The sequence below is a fragment of the Narcine bancroftii genome, chromosome 11 (genome assembly GCF_036971445.1).
Source record: "Narcine bancroftii isolate sNarBan1 chromosome 11, sNarBan1.hap1, whole genome shotgun sequence".
Lineage (NCBI taxonomy): Eukaryota > Metazoa > Chordata > Chondrichthyes > Torpediniformes > Narcinidae > Narcine > Narcine bancroftii.
The window spans coordinates 18,620,258-18,639,133 of record NC_091479.1 but is presented as its reverse complement, the minus strand read 5'-3'; the positions used below and the strand labels follow the sequence as shown (position 1 = coordinate 18,639,133).

Genomic DNA, 18,876 nt, shown 5'->3' with positions numbered 1-18,876 from the left:
GGGGGAGCCCTGAGGGCCTGGGGGGGCCCAAGGCTGGGGGTCGGCCGGGGGACCCCGTGGGCGGGGGGGGGTCCCGTGGGCGGAGGGGGGGGTCCCGTGGGCGGGGGGGGGGGGGGTCCCGTGGGGGGGGGGGGGGGTCCCGTGGGCGGGGGGGGGGGGTCCCGTGGGCGGAGGGGGGGGGGGGCCCCGTGGGCGGGGGGGGGCCCCGTGGGCGGGGGGGGGGCCCGTGGGCGGTGGGGGGCCCGTGGGCGGTGGGGGGGCCCGTGGGCGGGGGGGGGGGGCCCGTGGGCGGGGGGGGCCCGAGGGCGGGGGGGGCCCGTGGGCGGGGGGGGCCCGAGGGCGGGGGGGGGGGCCCGAGGGCGGGGGGGGCCCGAGGGCGGAGGGGGGGCCCGAGGGCGGGGGGGGGGCCCGAGGGCGGGGGGGGCCCGAGGGCGGGGGGGGCCCCCGCCGAGGGCGGGGGGGGCCCGCCGAGGGCGGGGGGGGGGCCCGCCGAGGGCGGGGGGGGGCCCGCCAAGGGCGGGGGGGCCCGCCGAGGGCGGGGGGGCCCGCCGAGGGCGGGGGGGCCCGCCGAGGGCGGGGGGGCCCGCCGAGGGCGGGGGGGCCCGCCGAGGGCGGGGGGCCCGCCGAGGGCGGGGGGGCCCGCCGAGGGCCGGGGGGGCCCGCCGAGGGCGGGGGGGGCCCGCCGAGGGCGGGGGGGCCCGCCGAGGGCGGGGGGGGGCCCGAGGGTGGGGGTGGAGATGAGGTTGGGGGGGATGATGGCGGGGGTGGGATGAGGCTGGGGGACCCCGAGGGCGAGGGGGGGATGAGGCTGGGGGGGATCACCGAGGGCAGGGGGTGAAGCTGGTGGGTGGGGTTGGGGGGGGGGCAGAGGGTAGGGGGGGGTGGGAGCGGGGACTGGGTAGGAAGGGGGCGGGCGGAGGAGATGGGACGCTGGGGTCGTGCCCCCCCCACACCCCCTCCCCCTCCCCCTCCCCCTCCCCCCTCCCCTCCCCCCCCTCCCCCCCCTCCCCCTCCCCTCCCCTCCCCCCCCCTCCCCTCCCCCCCCCCTACTCCCCCCACCCCTACTCCCCCCACCCCTACTCCCCCCTCCCCCTCCTCTACACCCCCTCCCCACCCCATCCCCCTCCCCCCTCCTCTACACCCCCTCCCCCTCCCCACCCCCTCCCCTACACCCCCTCCCCCTCCCCACCCCCTCCTCTACACCCCCTCCCCCTCCACACCCCCTCCCCCTCCTCTACACCCCCTCTCCCTCCCCACCCCCTCCCTACACCCCCTCCCCCTCCCCACCCCCTCCCCTACACCCCCTCCCCCCTCCCCCTCCCCCACACCCCCTCCCCCCCTCCCCCTCCTGTGTCCCGGCCCCCCCGCCCGGGTACTCACACTTCCAGGATGCGGTCTCCTTTGCGGACGCCGGCTCTCTCGGCCGCGCCGCCCAGTAACACGGCGCTGACGTGCTGGAGCGGCGCGTACAGTTCGCCGTTGATGCTCCTCAGCTGCCCGCCTTCGCTCACCTGGCCCCGCACGTTGAAGCCGTAGCCCGTCTCCGACTTGATGATCTTCACCAGCCGGGGGCCTCGGCTCGGCTCCGTCGGCGTGGGCGCCTCGGAGTCGGAGCCCGACCCGAGGCGCTTCCCGCTGCTGCCCACCTCGTCAGCCATCTTCGGCACGGACATCACACGCAGCTGCACACGCTCATGCCATCACGTGAACCAGCCGGTGACGTCCCGGAACCGAAGGCGAGCGCCCTCGCCTTCTGCCGGACCCCTTGCCGTGGCACCAGGACTTCACACCTCGGCTTTGCCTTCCGATTGGGCCGCCATCTTTGATGAGGGCAAGGGGGGGGCAGAAGTCAGTGAGTGAATGAAGCAAAGCTGGGGATGAGAACCATCAGAAAGAGGAGCAGGAGACGGCCATCCGGCCCGTCGACCCTATTCCACCATGCAGTGATTTGATGATAGGTTCATCTCCACCTCCCTGTCTTTTCTCCATATTCCTTAATTTCCCTCCTATGCCTAAATCTATCCAATTTTGTCACTCTTGTGGGGTTAATATTTTGTCACCAAAGATTCTCGAAAACTTCTACAAGGCTGGCACCAGAACAAGTCTCAGTGGGGGCATTAGGGTAACCGCGGGGGCCACCATCTGGCGTTTGAAAACTTGCTCGGTGGGGTGGAAGTCATGGTGCTCCCTACCATGAACCTCCTCCGTGCGCCAATGCCACCGCTGTCCCTTCCTCTGGCGTAACAGGCAAATGCTCTGCTTATATTGCGGGTTAACGACACCAGATGCTAGTGACGCTAGGGTGTGGGTGTCACAATATCTCATTTGAGGGGGTCAATGCCCGTAAAGGCGCCGACCCTGCATGGAGACCTTTCTGGCTGGTTGCTTCACTGACTGGTATGGAAATGCCAACGCTCAGGACAAGAAAAATCTCCAGAAGGTTGTTAACTCAGCCTGCGACATCACGGGCACCAGACTTCACTCCATCGAGGGACATCTACAAGAGGCGGTGTCTTAAGAAAGCAGCCTCTATCCTCAGAGACCCCCACCACCATGCCCTCTTCACTCTGCTACCATCAGGAAAAAGATACAGGAGCCTGAAGACAATCACTCAGCGACACAAGGACGGCTTCTTCCCCGCTGCCTTCAGATTTCTGAATGAACAATGAACCAAAGTCACTGCTTTACTTTGACTTTTCATGCACAATTTTTATTTAATTTTGTAAGGTCCCTTATATAAATGTTTGTACTGATGCTGCCACAAAACAACAAAATTTGTGACTCTTCATGACAATAAATTCTGATTATTTAATTCAGCATTATATCCTTGTATGATCATTTCCTCAAGAACTAAAGAAACGCTGCCACCAAATGTCTTTAGGTCACTAGAACTGAGAAATTACAACAGGATCTCAATGAACTGGAAAAGTTTATCAAGGAATAGCAGATGGAATTTAACACTGGTAAGTATGAACTACTGCACTTTTGGTCGGTTTTACCAGGGTTTGCACAAAGAAATGGTTAGGTGCTGGAGAATGTGCCGAACAGAGAGATTTAGGGGTAGAGATGCATGGTTCCATGAAAGTGGCTACAGGTTGGTGAAGAATGCATTTGACACACTTGTCTTCAACTGGCCAAGGTTTAGCACAGGAGTTTAGCTGACAAGTTACAATTGTAGAAGACTACACTGAGTATTGTACGCAGTTACCAGCTTTAGGCAAGGTATCAAGCTGGAAAGGTTGCAGAAAAGATTCACAAGAATGCTATTGACTCCAATTATACGGATAGACGACCTTTCCTCCCTGGAGTGTGGGAGGCTGAGGAACAGACATTTTATTTTAAAAATGAGGATATGTTGTTATTAGCATTGGTACCTGTACTGATAATATCCACACCAGCAGTGCGAGTATAAGACAGCTTTAATAAACTAATATGTACACTAAGAGGTCTTGTCTCTCTGCAGGACAAACCTGGAAGGCTAGACTGTAGCTCTGGACTGCCTTATATACAAGGTCACTGGGATGACCCCCTGGTGACGTAGTGGTGGAATTACATATCACCACAGTACTCGAGATGGCAGAGGTCGACAGCATCGAGTCCACGCTGCTGAAGATCCAGCTGCACTGGGTGGGTCACGTCTCCAGAATGGAGGACCATCGCCTTCCCAAGATCGTGTTATATGGCGAGCTCTCCACTGGCCACCGTGACAGAGGTGCACCAAAGAAAAGGTACAAGGACTGCCTAAAAGAAATCTCTTGGTGCCTGCCACATTGACCACCGCCAGTGGGCTGATATCGCCTCAAACCGTGCATCTTGGCGCCTCACAGTTTGGCGGGCAGCAACCTCCTTTGAAGAAGTCCGCAGAGCCCACCTCACTGACAAAAGGCAAAGGAGGAAAAACCCAACACCCAACCCCAACCCACCAATTTTCCCCTGCAGCCGCTGCAACCGTGTCTGCCTGTCCCGCATCGGACTTGTCAGCCACAAACGAGCCTGCAGCTGACGTGGACTTTTACCCCCTCCATAAATCTTCGTCCGCGAAGCCAAGCCAAAGAAGAAGAAGACAGTATCCACATTATAACAAGTCTTGAGGACCTCAGCTGGAGCCAGAAGATCATGGCAACAGTTAAGAAGAGACACCAGCAGGTTTACTTTCTGATGTCTGAGGAGATTAGCATGTCACTAGACACTATTAAACTTCTATAGCTGCCCTGTGGAAAGTATACTGACAGGTTGCCTCATAACTTGGTTTGGGAATTCAAATGTCCAGAATGCAGAAAGCAGCGTGTGGAACAGTTGCTGAAGAGCAGTGGATCTGCGGTCAATCCACAGGACCATAAGTGCGGCAGAGAGTATCGCTGGGGGTGTCCCTCCCCTCCAGTGACATGATCTACTGGGATCATCGTCTGAAGATGGCATGAAAAATTGTTCAGGACCCCTACCATCTCTCAAACAGCATCTTCCAACTACTCCCGTTGGGAAAAGGATACAGGAGTATCAGAGCCAGTACCACCAGGCTGAGAAACAGCTTCTTCCCATGGGCAGTGAGAATGCTGAATGACTGATGAACTCTCATACAAATCCCTCTGAGACAACTATTATATAAAATAAATAAATAGTTTGATATGTACTACATATACCGTAAATTGCTTGTAAATATGTGTTCCATGTCTATATGTTTCCATGTTTTTTTTTACACCGAGGACCAAAGTCCAGTTGTACTTTACAATTGTTTGATAATAATAAACTGGAACTTGAACTCATACAAAAAGAAGTGACCAGCAATATTGCAGACAATTAGTGTACAAGATGTTCAAGAGCCTGATTGCTGTTGGAAAGAACTGTTCTTGAACCTAGAGGTGCTGGACTTCAGGCTTCTGTACCTTCTGCCTGAAGATAGCAGTGAGGAGGCTGTGACCAAGATGTGGGGTGTCCTTGATGATGTTGGCTGCCTTCTTGAGTGATCTCACTCTTCCTACCACTGTAATCTCCCCCAACACTTTTATTCTTCCAATTGTCGTCTCATGAGTATGTCAATTAAATCTCTCTGATCCTGCTGCCATGCCTCTGTTCTTCCTCTACAACCTCTCTTTCTGCTTTTAAGATACCCATAGAAAGGTAAAATATTGAATGTCTCTTTCTTGTTTGATAAGCAGTGAGGCATTTTTGTGCAGTTGCTACTTAAAGGCACTATATTAATGAAAATTGTTGTTACTGTGTTTGCTACTTTCGACTCATTCACGATCTCAGCTTTTACAGTATGATCTGGAATTCAAGCAACCAGTAAAATAAATAAATAGAAAAAATACGGCGCTTTAGTTCTCCATTCACGCAACGTGCAGTCTCAAGCAACCTGAAATCTCACTTATCTGGCATCTACCAATCCCCGTAGGTGCCGGATACCTGGAATTTTACTGTATTTTTTTAAAAATCATTCTCTCTCAAATCAAGGAAAACTGCAGTGTTTCCGATATAATGACCACATCAATGTATAGATGAAATGTTTTGAAAGGCTGGTGATGAAGTATATCAGATTATGTCCAGTTTGCCTATCATAGAAACAGATCCATGGCAGATGCCAGCTCACTGGCTCGAAACAAAGCCCTAGCACACCTGGACAGCAAAGCTACTCTTTATCCACTACAGTTTGGCATTTAACACCATGTTCGCCCCAAAACTGATCAGCAAACTCCAAGCTCTGGGACTCACCTCCCCATGATGATTTCCTCGGCTCCAGGCCCCAATCAGTGAGACCCCAATCACCATCAGTACCAGAGCTCCACAGGGCTGTGTTCTTTTCCCCCTGCTGTATTTACTGTACACCTATAATTGTGTAGCTCAGTACAACAAAAACACCCCTCACAAATTCATTGATAATACCATGGCAGTGGGTTACAAAAAAGGGGGCGATGAGTCAGCGTACAGGATGGAGATTGAAAACTTGGTTGAGTGGAGCACCAACATTAATCTCGCATTCAATGTCACCAAAACTAAGGAGCTGATTGTGGACTTCAGGAAGGGAAAATCAGATGTGTACAATCCAGTGATCGCTGGAAGATCAGAGATGGAGAGGGTGAGCAAATTTACATCCTTGGGAGTCACGATCTTGGAGGATCTTTCTTGGAGCCAACACACTAATGGCATCGTGGAGAAGAAAGCACACCAATGCCTATACTTCCTCAGGAGTTTGCAGAAGTTTGGTATATAATTGGAAACCCTGGCAAATTTCTTTAGATGTGTGGTGGAAAGTGTGCTGATCATGGTCTGGTATGGGGACATCAATACCCATGAGCGTAAAGGTAGTGGACACTACCTCTAAAAGGTAGTGGACACAGCCCAGGACATTACAGGCAAAACCCTACCTACCATCAAGAACATCTACAGGGAAAATGGAAGAGAGCCTGAGAATGCAGCAATGGTACATGGAAATGAATAAATGTATTCCATTGGAAAAAATACCATTATTTGAAAAAATAAAGTCACATTATTTGAACAAATTTGGGAACCGTACATGGAACATTACAGAGAGGGCTTTCCTCGGATCTCCACCCCCTAAAGTGATAAGAAGGCAAAAAGACTCGATCCAGTGTGTGAAAGTAGATGACACATTTTTCTTGTTTATTTTTCATTGTGTGATGCCATCGTTTAATGGTTTTATTATACTGTATATGTTGAATGTTTATTGGTTTTGAAGGGGGGAGGAAGAGGGGAGAAAATGCCACTGTGTATATTTAATGAGAAAGGTTTGTATATATTTTGGTTGATATGGTTCACAGTGTGAAAAATTAAAAATTATTTTAAAAGAAGAACATCTACAGGGAACACAGCCCTCAAAGAGCAGCAGAAATGATCAAGGATCCACACCACCCAGCACTGCTACCACCAGGAAAGAGGTGTCAGTGCCGTAAGACTCGCACCCCCAGGTTCAGGAACAGCTGCTTCCCCTCCACCATCAGACTCCTCCACAGCAGAGTCAATCAGGGACTCATTTAAGGACTCTTTACACTTAGTTCGTTCAGTTTATTTGCATTCCTTTGTTTGTTTATATTCATACATTGAGTATGAATGGTAATTCTGCCTTGCCTATGGGGAAAAATAATCTCATTCGTATGTGATGTCATGTATGTACTCTGACAATAAATCTGAAACCTACTTCTCACTGAAGTCCTGTGATATTGGCAGAAACATGAGCTTCCTGTACATACATGACCCATGTTGAATTAATACGTGAGGCGCTGCCTCAAGAAATTACCAACATCATAAAGTACATTGTTACATCACCCTTGTCACAAATGTTGCCTTCAGCAGAAGGAACCGAAGTCTGAAATGCCTCAAGGTTCAAGAACAGTATTTTTTTCCCCCAATAGCTATCGTTCTTTTGAATCTTCCTGTTCTACCCTCAGTGAAACACTTCTCCATAACCAAAGATCTGTCTGCACTATTTGAACATCACTTTCTTTTTGCTGTACTGCAACTGTGAATATTAATCTATCACATTATATTTATTATCTTTTTTCTCTTGTGAGGTCATTTAAATTTGTATAATTGTTTATTAGTGTATTTTATATACCTGTGTAGTTGCAGGAAGAAAGAACATTTTCAGATTTGTATGTTTTACTTGCATGTGTAAAAATGAATTCTCCCTCACCCCTACCCCACCTCCCCCCACTCCACCTCACGCACCTTCATCTCCCCCACCTTACCCAACCCCACCCCATCTCTCCCCACATCCCCCCACCTTATCCAACCCCATCTCACCCACCCCATCTCTTCCCACCTTATCCAACCCCACCCCCATCTCTCCCCACTTTACCCAACCCCACCTCTTCCCGCCTCACTCTTCCCCACCTCTTCCCAACTGCATCTCTCCCATACTCCCCTCCCCACCCCAATCACTCCACCCCATCTCACCTCTCCCCACCCCATCACACTCATCCTCATCTCTCCCCACCCCACTCCACACCACCCAACCCGCCCCATGTCTCACCACCTCACCCATCCCCATTATCTCACCCCACCCCACCCACACCCTACTCTACTCCAACCCCTCCCATCTTCATTGTGTCTTTTCATCTCTGGGATAGAAGGTTAAACCTCCATCCCCTGATCTTTGATCCTGTACCCTAAATAAATCCTCCATTCCAAGGTAATCAGTTCACGGTCACAGCTTCCAGATGAGATGTTGAAGTGAGGACTTATCTCACTGCTGAGATGGTTGTAAAAGAGAATCTTGAAGAAGAGAATGTGTCCCGACTGGCACATAACTCTTGTACATCAGCCAAAAGCAAATGATCTCACGGTTAAGTTTGGGACCAAGCTATGAATAAATTAAGTTCCCTTTTATAAGACAATGATACTTCAGAATCATTTTTGAGATTGGTCGAGATGTTGGAAAGTGTGCAATTGAAAAGCAGGATTGTTCTTGCTTGCAGTGATTGGAGAAATAAAGTTTATTCTTGCTCCAGAATATGGAGGCAATTCAAAGAGGAATGCATGTGTTACAATCTGAGCTCTTTCCTTCTCCCAGTCATGCAGTGGCAAGCAGCCAGGTGGCTAACAGAGGATGGGTGGAGGTTTGCATCCGCAGGGAAAAAGGAACAAAGGAACGGGAAATGACACGTTACAGAGTAGTGTCATGGGAAAACCATCATCTCCATGAGCCTCTCCAAGTCTCCTCTCAGATTCGGACAAATATCACTAATCCTTCAAGGTCACCCCCGCCAAAACCCTGCATTTGATTTAGTCAGAGCACCTCGGGTTACTTGGAGACAATCGGGGAGTGGGGCTGAGTGGGAGGAGGGATCAGCTCATGATAGAATGGTGGAGCAGACTCACTGGGACAATTGGCCTAATTCTGCTCCTCTATCTTGTACTTCCCAGTGGTGTCACTTAAGGGGGTGTGGACCACACCGGGTGACACCATCAGAGGGGGTGACACCAAAAATAAATCACGTGGTTTCGTCTGCACGCACTACTAGCACAGCACGTGCGTATGCCTGGTGTGGGAGAAATTCTATGGCAGATATGGTAACCACTCCCTACCAACAACATGCAAAGAAGATGCCCCTCCTTGTTTGCTGCTTATGTAAAAGGTTGACCACCCCTGCCATATTTTCCATAGATATGCCCCTTGGGGTGACACCAACCCTAGTAATGCCACTGGTGATTCCCACTGTGGGAGGATTGGCCCAGTTCAAAATCAAAGGGCCCATTCAATGCTGGTCAAGATGGGTAATTGGATGAATCCAAAATGGAATTGGGGAGTGGTGATGTTGCTTTGCCATTTCTGGATATTACACAAATATGAGATTTTTATTTTATCTTGGTACACGAGGCAATAAATAAAATTTAAATGCCATATAAAATGCAAATGTTAACTACATGAGGAGGAGAAGACTGTAATATCCTTGAGTCTTCCCCGTCATTGAGTGACACCAAAATGACTGTCTATGCAGTGTTTCAGCAGAAATGTTTTATTTTCTATAAAAATATCCCTGTCGTTGGTTATAACAACAAAAACAATTTTTGTAAGCCCAGCTTACTTGTATCAATATACCTACAAGGCTAAAACTCGATGCTCATTTACTTTTTGAACCTTCTAATGCTCTCTGGTCAGAGCCCCCCCACCAACCCCCCACTCAGTGCTGCCACCCTCCCCCAAGCCGCCACCACCCCAGACATACAAGGAACACACGCCTGTTTCTTCTACACTCGGTACACTTGTACACTCAATGAGCTACCACACCAGCTGACACCAACCCAAGTGACGTCACTGGGTGCCGACCTGTGTAAACCCATTCCATACTATCTAATTTTTCACTCCCTCACACCCATAACTATCTATTTTTGTGACATCCATGTGCTCGACTAGCAGTCTTTTAAATGCCCGCATTGTTCCAGCCTCCACCACCACCCCCAGCAAAGTATTCCAGGTCATCTACTGCATCTGGTGCTCCCGATGTGGTCTCCTCTACATCACAGAGACCTGGGCACAGACTGGGAGATCATTCTGTTGAACACAGATGCAATAGCGGGGATCTCCCAGTGGCCACCCATTTTAATTCCCCATCCCATTCCCTTGCCGACATGTCTGCCCATGGTCTCATGCACTGCCAGACTGGGACCACCCACAAATTGGAGGAACAATACCTCATCTTCCATTTGGGTCCCCTCCAACCAGACGGCATTAATATCAACCTCCAGTTTCTGTTAAACCCCCCTCTTCCCCCATTACTCTCTCTCTCTCTCTCTTTGCCCCTCCACCCTTTCCCCTGTGTCTCCTTTCAAAGAGCGAAATTCAATTCTCACTTCTCCTCTTATCATATCCAATTAAATCTTTTGTTGGTCTGGTTTCCTCCCCCCTGTTAGTCTACTGCCTTTATTCTGACACCTTCCTGTTCTTTGCTTATTCCTTGAAGAAGGGTTTATGCCCAAAATGTCAGCAATATATCTTTACCTCCTATGGATGCTGCAAGACTAGCTGGGTCCTTGCAGCATTTCTGTGTGTTTTTACAGGACTTGCACCACCACGTTCAGGCACAGCTGCTATCCCTCCACCATCAGATTCCTCAACGACAAACTCAATCAGGGACTCATTTAAAGACTCTTAAATTTGCATTTTGTTGATTTTTTTTCCTCTGTACTTGTGGTGGTACACCACCGGCCTACTGCAGGGGGCAACCTCTGTACCTGCAGGAGTGTACCGCCGGCCTACTGCAGGGGGCAACCTCTGTACCTGCAGGAGTGTACCGCCGGCCTACTGCAGGGGGCAGCCTCTGTACCTGCAGGAGTGTACTGCTGGCCTACTGCAGGGGGCAGCCTCTGTACCTGCAGGAGTGTACTGCTGGCCTACTGCAGGGGGCAGCCTCTGTACCTGCAGGAGTGTACCACCGGCCTACTGCAGGGGGCAACCTCTGTACCTGCAGGAGTGTACCGCCGGCCTACTGCAGGGGGCAGCCTCTGTACCTGCAGGAGTGTACCGCCGGCCTACTGCAGGGGGCAGCCTCTGTACCTGCAGGAGTGTACCTCCGGCCTACTGCAGGGGACAACCTCTGTACCTGCAGGAGTGTACCGCCGGCCTACTGCAGGGGGCAGCCTCTGTACCTGCAGGAGTGTACCGCCGGCCTACTGCAGGGGGCAGCCTCTGTACCTGCAGGAGTGTACCTCCGGCCTACTGCAGGGGGCAACCTCTCTATCTGCAGGAGTGTACCGCTGGCCTACTGCAGGGGGCAGCCTCTGTACCTGCAGGAGTGTACCTCCGGCCTACTGCAGGGGGCAACCTCTCTATCTGCAGGAGTGTACCGCTGGCCTACTGCAGGGGGCAGCCTCTGTACCTGCAGGAGTGTACCACCGGCCTACTGCAGGGGGCAACCTCTGTACCTGCAGGAGTGTAAGGGGACAGGACAACACCTGGCTGGCTGTCAATCAGTCGGCCTGAATGGATCAAGCCCCACCCGGTCGGGTGTCAATCACCCTCCAGGATATCAGCCTGCACCGGCCTCCCGAGTCCTCATTCAGAGTTGCTGCAGCCACAGCCAGCCTGGCTCTGTGGAAGTCTTTGTCGATTAAAGCCTGTTGTACAGTCTTTATCTTTGTGTGTGTCTGATTCTGGCTAACAGAATTATTGCACTACCAATAAGTGGACATTCTGCCTTGCCCACAGGAAAAAGAATCTCAGGGATATTCTTTTTTCTCTCCTTCCACAGATGATTCAATTGATTTTTTTTTCTTCTTACTGCCCGGTTTTACAGTAATTATCACCTACACCAGTTTGGTTTGCACCCTTGGACCTACCCTGAATCCCTCTGTCCTCTCCCCCCTTCCCTGTCTCATCAAACACCTTCTGCTTTGACACAAAATATTCTTATTCTTCCATTGATGCTGATGTATTCTTTGGACACTGTGTTTAAATACTTGTCATCAAAGTACAGTGAAATCTTTTTAGAACGTGATTCGTTAGTCCAAGGAATCGCTTATAGCGTGGGTGCCTGTGGACCCCAAACTTTGCAAGTAAGTTTATTAAAATTTAGAATACCATTATTAAAAGAATGTGCTTGCTTTCTTTCATTGAAATTGTTAGTTAAAGATCGCGGATCTTTCAAAAACTGGGAATATTTGGGTTTGATTATCCGTGGGCACTCTGACATATATGCATCTGTTCCACGACGCGGCTGTAACACGGTATGAAATCTTGGACCCCCAACTACCACGTTCTAACGAGATTTTACTGTAGATAGCATGGAAACAGGCTGACCATTTCACTTATTTACACGAATCCTATTTTACTCTCCATCAACTCCCTCCAGATTCGCCACTAATCACCCACAAGGGGCAATTTACATTGGTCAATTAGTCCACTGACCCACCAGTAGACAGAAACCAGAGAACCCGGAGGAAATCCCAGGGAGAGTATATAAACTCCACTATGACACCCAGGCTTCTGGGATTTAGAGGCAATAGCCCAACCAGCTGTGACACTAACCTGGGCACTGTGGTGTTCCCATACCCACCCTACCGGGTCCAATCCCCTGCCTGATTCCTAATGGCTCTGTACAGGCTTTAAACAACCTGTTAAAGAAACTAATGGTGGTTTTATTTAAAATCTTGCAACCCCGCCCAAGATGGCGTCCCTATGATCAACTGCAGCCTTGAGGGGTGGCAGACTACAGGGAAGTGGAGGACTGGTGCAGGGTACTAGAAAATAGGGAGACCAAACCCCCTCCCAGCTCCGTTTGAGAAGGAGAACCAGAGGAGATGACCCACGGCAAGACGGTGGACCAGTGAGGGGTTCCACAGCTGAGAAACACACTGGCAGCGAGTGGGCAGCTGGCGACTTGAGGCAAGGAACCCACGCAGGCCGTGGGCTGCTGGAGACTGCAGTCGAGAGATTCACACCGGGCTGGGGACTGCTGGAGACTGGTTTGAGACTGGCTGAAGGGGTACCAGGTATCAGAACCAGAAATGTGAGAGGGGGCTGAGGCTTCCTGATCGTACTGGAGGTTCGGAACTGGAGCTCGGGTCGCCGATGGTTTGGACTGAACTCTGTGTGGCTGTGGAGGCTGAGGGAGCGCTGGAAGTGAATCCACGGATGCTCAGTGACTCAGGGAGGGGAGGAGGCTCTCTTCAGCTTCTCTTTCTCTGACTGTAAGACAGACACTTCAGGCAATTTCTGCTGATGTTAAATCAGTCTGCCTTACAGCAGACAAAAAGCAATTCTGTGTAATACAACACTTTTTAACTACATGACAATGAAGGAATCTTGGAATCACCTCATAAACTTGGAAAATGTTGTCAGAGTATGTGGGCAAGTAACATCTGTCCATTTACTTGAATGCATGAATGTTTAGGTAGCTGGATGTGGTGCCAGTCCGATTGAACTATGAGTCCCCTGCACAGAATGAACATCACCCAGAACCTAACGTTGCAGTTAAGTTGAATTATCTCAACTTTTCTGCTAGAACATGGACACATTTTGACATTCCTCTGGTTTCTGTCTCTCTACTCCCTCCTGTTGGTAGATCGCGGCTTTGCAGGGGTCTGTGTGGATTCAATTGCAGAAGTTATTTCATGGTCATTTCAGGGGGTGTCCAGAGATTTAACCAGATGAGTTGGGATGTCAGATGACTTCTGCCCTAGAGAGGCACCAACTATTATCAGCTGAACCATTGATCTAATGACCCAACCCTCAACCATAGGACACCCCAGCTCAGAAGCAGGCTCTTCAGCCCATTTAATCTGTGCCAGGCTAGTCCCAATGATCTGCATCCAGATCACAGCCCTCGATCCTGGCCCAATGATGGGTGCCCAAATTTAAGTTCTTGGGAGTCATTATCTTGGATGATCTTCCCTGAACCCAACACATTCATGGCATCGGGAAGAAATCACATCAGTGCCTCTACTTCCTCAAGAGTTTGCAGAGGCTTGGTAATGACATCAGAAATTCTGGGAGGTTTCTCAAGATGTGTAGTGGAAAGTATGTTAACTGGTTTCATCACGGTCTGGCAAAGGGACACCAATACATCTGAGCATAAAGCCCTGCAAAAGGGGTGACACAGCCCAGGACATGACAGGCAAAACTCTCCCCACCATCGAATATATCTACAAGGAATGCTGCCATCAGAGAACAGTGGCAATCAAAGATCTACATCACCCAGGACACACTCTGTTCTCATTGCTGACATCAGAAAAGAGGTACTGGTGCCACAAGACTCACACCACCAGGTTTTTTTTTTTTGTTTTTTTTTAAATTTTTTATTTTTCACACCATAAATCACGTTAGCCATGATATACACTTTTTCTTTTTCACACATTTACAGTGACTTTTTCTCCCCCCCCCTCCCTCCTCCCAAGCCACCCCCCCACCCACCCCCTCTCATCCATTTTAGGTATACAATCTAGGTTGCATTAATTCAGTCAGACAATGTTGTCATTCAACAAAAATACACCAGAAATTCTACAGAGTCCATTCTTTTCTTTCCTTCTCCTTCCATCAACTTAGGTAATGTTTGTCCCCGGTAGGTTTTCGCTATTGTATTTAATGTAAGGCTCCCATACTTGTTCGAATATTTCAATATTATTTCTTAAACTATATGTTATTTTTTCTAATGGAATACATTTATTCATTTCTATATACCATTGTTGTATTTTCAAATTATCTTCCAATTTCCAGGTTGACATAATACATTTTTTTTGCTACGGCTAGGGCTATCTTAACAAATCTTTTTTGTGCATCTTCCAAGTCAATTCCAAATTCTTTATTTTTTATGTTACTTAGGAGAAAGATCTCTGGATTCTTTGGTATATTGTTTTCTGTTATTTTATTTAATATCTGATTGAGATCATCCCAAAATTTTTCTACTCTCTCACATGTCCAGATTGCATGAATTGTTGTTCCCCTTTCTTTTTTACATCAGAAACATCTATCAGATACTGTTGGGTCCCATTTATTTAACTTTTGCGGTGTAATGTATAGTCTGTGTAACCAATTATATTGTATCATACGCAGCCTCGTATTTATTGTATTTCTCATCGTTCCAGAACATAATTTCTCCCATGTTTCCTTTTTTATCTTTATATTTAAATCTTGTTCCCATTTTTGTTTAGTTTTACCATTTGTTTCCTCATTCTCCTTTTCTTGCAGTTTGATATACATATTTGTTATAAATCTTTTGATTAACATTGTATCTGTAATCACATATTCAAGGTTACTTCCCTCTGGTAAACTCAAATTGCTTCCTAATTTATCTTTCAAGTAGGATCTCAGTTGGTAATATGCCAGCGCTGTATCTCCAGTTATATTGTACTTATCTCTCATTTGTTCAAAGGATAAGAATCTACTTCCTGAAAAACAATTTTCTATTCTTTTAATCCCTTTTTTTTCCCATTTTCTAAAGGAAAGGTTGTCTATTGTAAAAGGGAGTAGCTTATTTTGCGTCAATATTAGTTTTGGTAATTGATAATTTGTTTTATTTCTTTCTACATAAATCTTCTTCCATATATTGAGGAGATACACCACCAGGTTGAGGAACAGCTTCTACCCCTCCACCATCAGACTCCTCAGCACCAAACTCAATCAGGGACTCATTTAAGGACTCTTACTTTTGCACTTTATTGATTTTTTCTCTCTATATTGCACAGTCAGTTTATTTACATTTCTTTATTTGTTTACATGTATATTTTTTGCTCTACCAATCAGTGAAAATTCTGCCTCGCCCACAGGAAAAAGAATCCCAGGGTTGTATGTGATGTCATATATGTACTCTTGACAATAAACCTGAAATCTGAATCTAGTTGCTCTGCTATTGGCACCCCCACTTTCATCTGAAGAGGTCCCATCTCTGGAATTTCCCTCACAGTCTTCTCCACCTCCCCATCCCAACTTGGTTGCTTGTCCAAATATCTCCTTGAAGTTGTAATTTCTGTGTTGTAATGCTGCCTTGATATTTATTTGGACATTATAGAATGTTAGGCGCATGGAGCACCTGGTCAAACCTCAGCTGGAGTATTATGTACAGTTGGCTACACTATGGGAAAATCGAGACAACACTGGAGAGAATGCACCTGCGATAGACTGTCCCAGATTGGGAGATCGCTTCACTGAGTCCTTTGCTCTGTTCGCTTCAATGACAATGCCAACTATTTCAACTCTGCACTTTGCTCCCAAACTGATATGTCTGTCCATGGCCACATGTACTGTCAAACCAAGGCCACCCATAAATTGGAGGAATCTAACACTCCACCTGAGCTCACTCCAACTGATGGCATTAACATAAACTTCTCCAGTTTCTGCTTCTCCCTCTCTTCGCTATCCCTCTGTCTCCTTTCCTCCAGCACTCCACCCCCTTCCCTCTCCATTCACAGAGCCATCCCCCCTCCTCCTGTTTGCTGGTGTGACCTCCCTCCCTTATCCATCTATTACCTCCTGCCTGTGGGTCTGTGCTCCTCCCTCCTGCCCTTCACTCTCACCATTTTGTTCAGGTGCCTGCCAACATTTTGCTCAGACCTTGACGAAGGGCTCAGACCCTAAACGTTGGTTATGTATGTATCTTTATCTTTATCTTTGCTACATAAAGTACACTGTTTGACCTGCTGAGTTTCTCCAGTGAGATCAGATAACCTGGGTTTGAAATGGTAATTCTGCCTCACCCACCAGAAAAAGAATCTCAGGGTTGTATGTGATATCATGTATGCACTCTGACAATAAATCTGAAATCTCTTATTTAAAGAGGAGGAGGTAGAGTGGGGACATGATACAAAATTACAAAGGGCATAGGCAGGGTAGATGGTAAAGAACCTTTCCCCAGAACAGGGACATCGAGACACAATGTGAATGGAGACTAAACTCAAGACAACAAAGGCCTTAGACACAAGAGGCCTAGCTGATAGACCCATTACCTCACTGCTCATTCATCCTGGGTTATCTAAAACCAGATGGCATGGGTTTAAGGTCAAGAAGGCTGTGAACTAGAAGCAACATTTCTAAATGTCTTAGACATTTAAAACTTAACTGGATCATCTGAATCACAAAGGACACAAAAGACAGTTGCCTGTGTTAACGGGACTATATCGGCAGGTCAACATTTGATGGGCTGAAGAGCATGCTTTTTGTGCTGTATGATAGAAACAGGCCATTCAGCCCAATGATGTCATTATTTGATGACAATTTGTAACATTAAAGCTACAACACAAATTGATGCAGTTGTAAATCTCTATTTCAGGCAGCCTTGGACTTGGACAATGTTTAAGAAGCATTGAGATACATGACATGGAGAGATGTAGACCACATCCAGACAGATGGGTTTTGATTAAATTAACATCATGGTCAGCCCACACATCATGGACTGAAGGGCCTGTCCCTGTGCTGCATGTTGACACCACCTTGACAACATTGCACAGGAGCACAATGGGGAAGGTCCTGTCTGCCTGCATCACTGTGTAGTAAAGGTACCTGCAAAGTATCAGACCGGAAGTTAATGCAGAGGATCATGAGAACAGGCAAGAAGGTCACTCCCTTTGCTCTTTATATCACATTCACTGGGAGCATTGCTTAAATAGGCTCAAAACAATATTGAGGACCCTCTCCATCTAGCGCACAGTATCTTTGACCCACTACCGTCAAGACAAAGGGACAGGAGCATCAAAATCAGGACTGCCAAGCTGGGGAATAGCTTCTTCCCGCGGGCTGTAGGATTGAGGAACAGTATCCTGTAACTGAGTAAATCATCCCAAAATATTTATATATTATTTATTTTAAATTGTATCATTTTGCAGGCATCTATATGATTATTATGTGCTATGTTGGTGTAAGCAATTGGTTCAGAGGAACACCATTTCGTTTGGTTGTACGCACAGTCAGATGAACTCTTTCAGCTCTGTGATTTAACTTCCCCCCCATTGCACTGCTGCTCCCTGCTGGAGCTCTCTATGTGGAGTTCTCCTGCCCCCTGCAGGTCTTAATAACGGAACATTGATGTCACTCATGCTGCTCCACTCACTGTGCTGTTGGTCTATTGGCACATTCGACTGTTCAACAAGGACATCGAGACACAATGTGAATGGAGACTAAACTCAAGACAACAAAGGCCTTTGACACAAGAGGCCTAGCTGATAGACCCATCACCTCACTGCTCAGTCATCCTCGGTTAACCCTTTGGACTCGAGCTATTTTTAACCTTACATAATATATACTCCAGATTGGGTCCATGAGTAAAATACAGTACGAAATGTTAAAAATCAGTGTGAACCAGCTGGTGGTTGAGTATAAAACCAGTCCTGGAAAACAGGGACATGGAGAATATGCACTTGTTTGTAGTCCCTGAAAGCAGGGACACTGAATCCAAAGGGTTAAACACTCATCGCAACTGTTATCTTTGTGGAGTTTGTATGTTCTCCTTATGACAGTATGGATTTTCCCACAGGTGCTCTAGTTCCCTCCCACCTCCCAAAAATTTATGGGTCATTCGGTGAATTGGCCACTCTCCAATGCTTCTAGAGCAGGGGTGTCAAACTCAAATTCACGGAGGGCCAAAATTAAAAAAAACTTGGACTAAGTCGAGGGCCGAACTAAATATTTATTGAAAATTTTCAACAACATCTGCATGTTTTCTCTTCTTTCAACATATGTAATGTTAAACTTTAGGATATAACTTTAGGAGGATAATGTTACAGGTCAGGAGTAGGTAGCTCAAGTTCACCCTTTGCTTGACCTGAGGGAAACCTGTTTGGTCCCTGTGGAGATGTAGTCAGCATTCACAGGCTGTGTCCATTTTGGCCTGCATCAGGACTCAGCATTTCCTGCTCACTCCTCAGGCTCTAGGCCTCTATTCACCCTCGACCCACCATCCCTCTACCTGACCAGTCCTTTACCCAACCTCTATT

General features: G+C 48.3%; 1 protein-coding gene across 2 annotated transcripts in view; it reads right to left on the bottom strand.

The window, feature by feature from the left end:
• The window catches only part of LOC138745586 (sorting nexin-27-like), a 154,043-nt gene extending 152,345 nt beyond the window's left edge, over nt 1–1,698 (bottom strand). For both annotated transcript variants that reach the window (XM_069902787.1, XM_069902786.1), the window contains exon 1: nt 1,381–1,698. In XM_069902787.1, the coding sequence (XP_069758888.1) occupies nt 1,381–1,673 (293 nt within the window). In that variant the 5' untranslated portion in view covers nt 1,674–1,698. The remainder of the gene's footprint in view (nt 1–1,380) is intronic.
• Between the last annotated feature and the right edge of the window lie 17,178 nt (nt 1,699–18,876).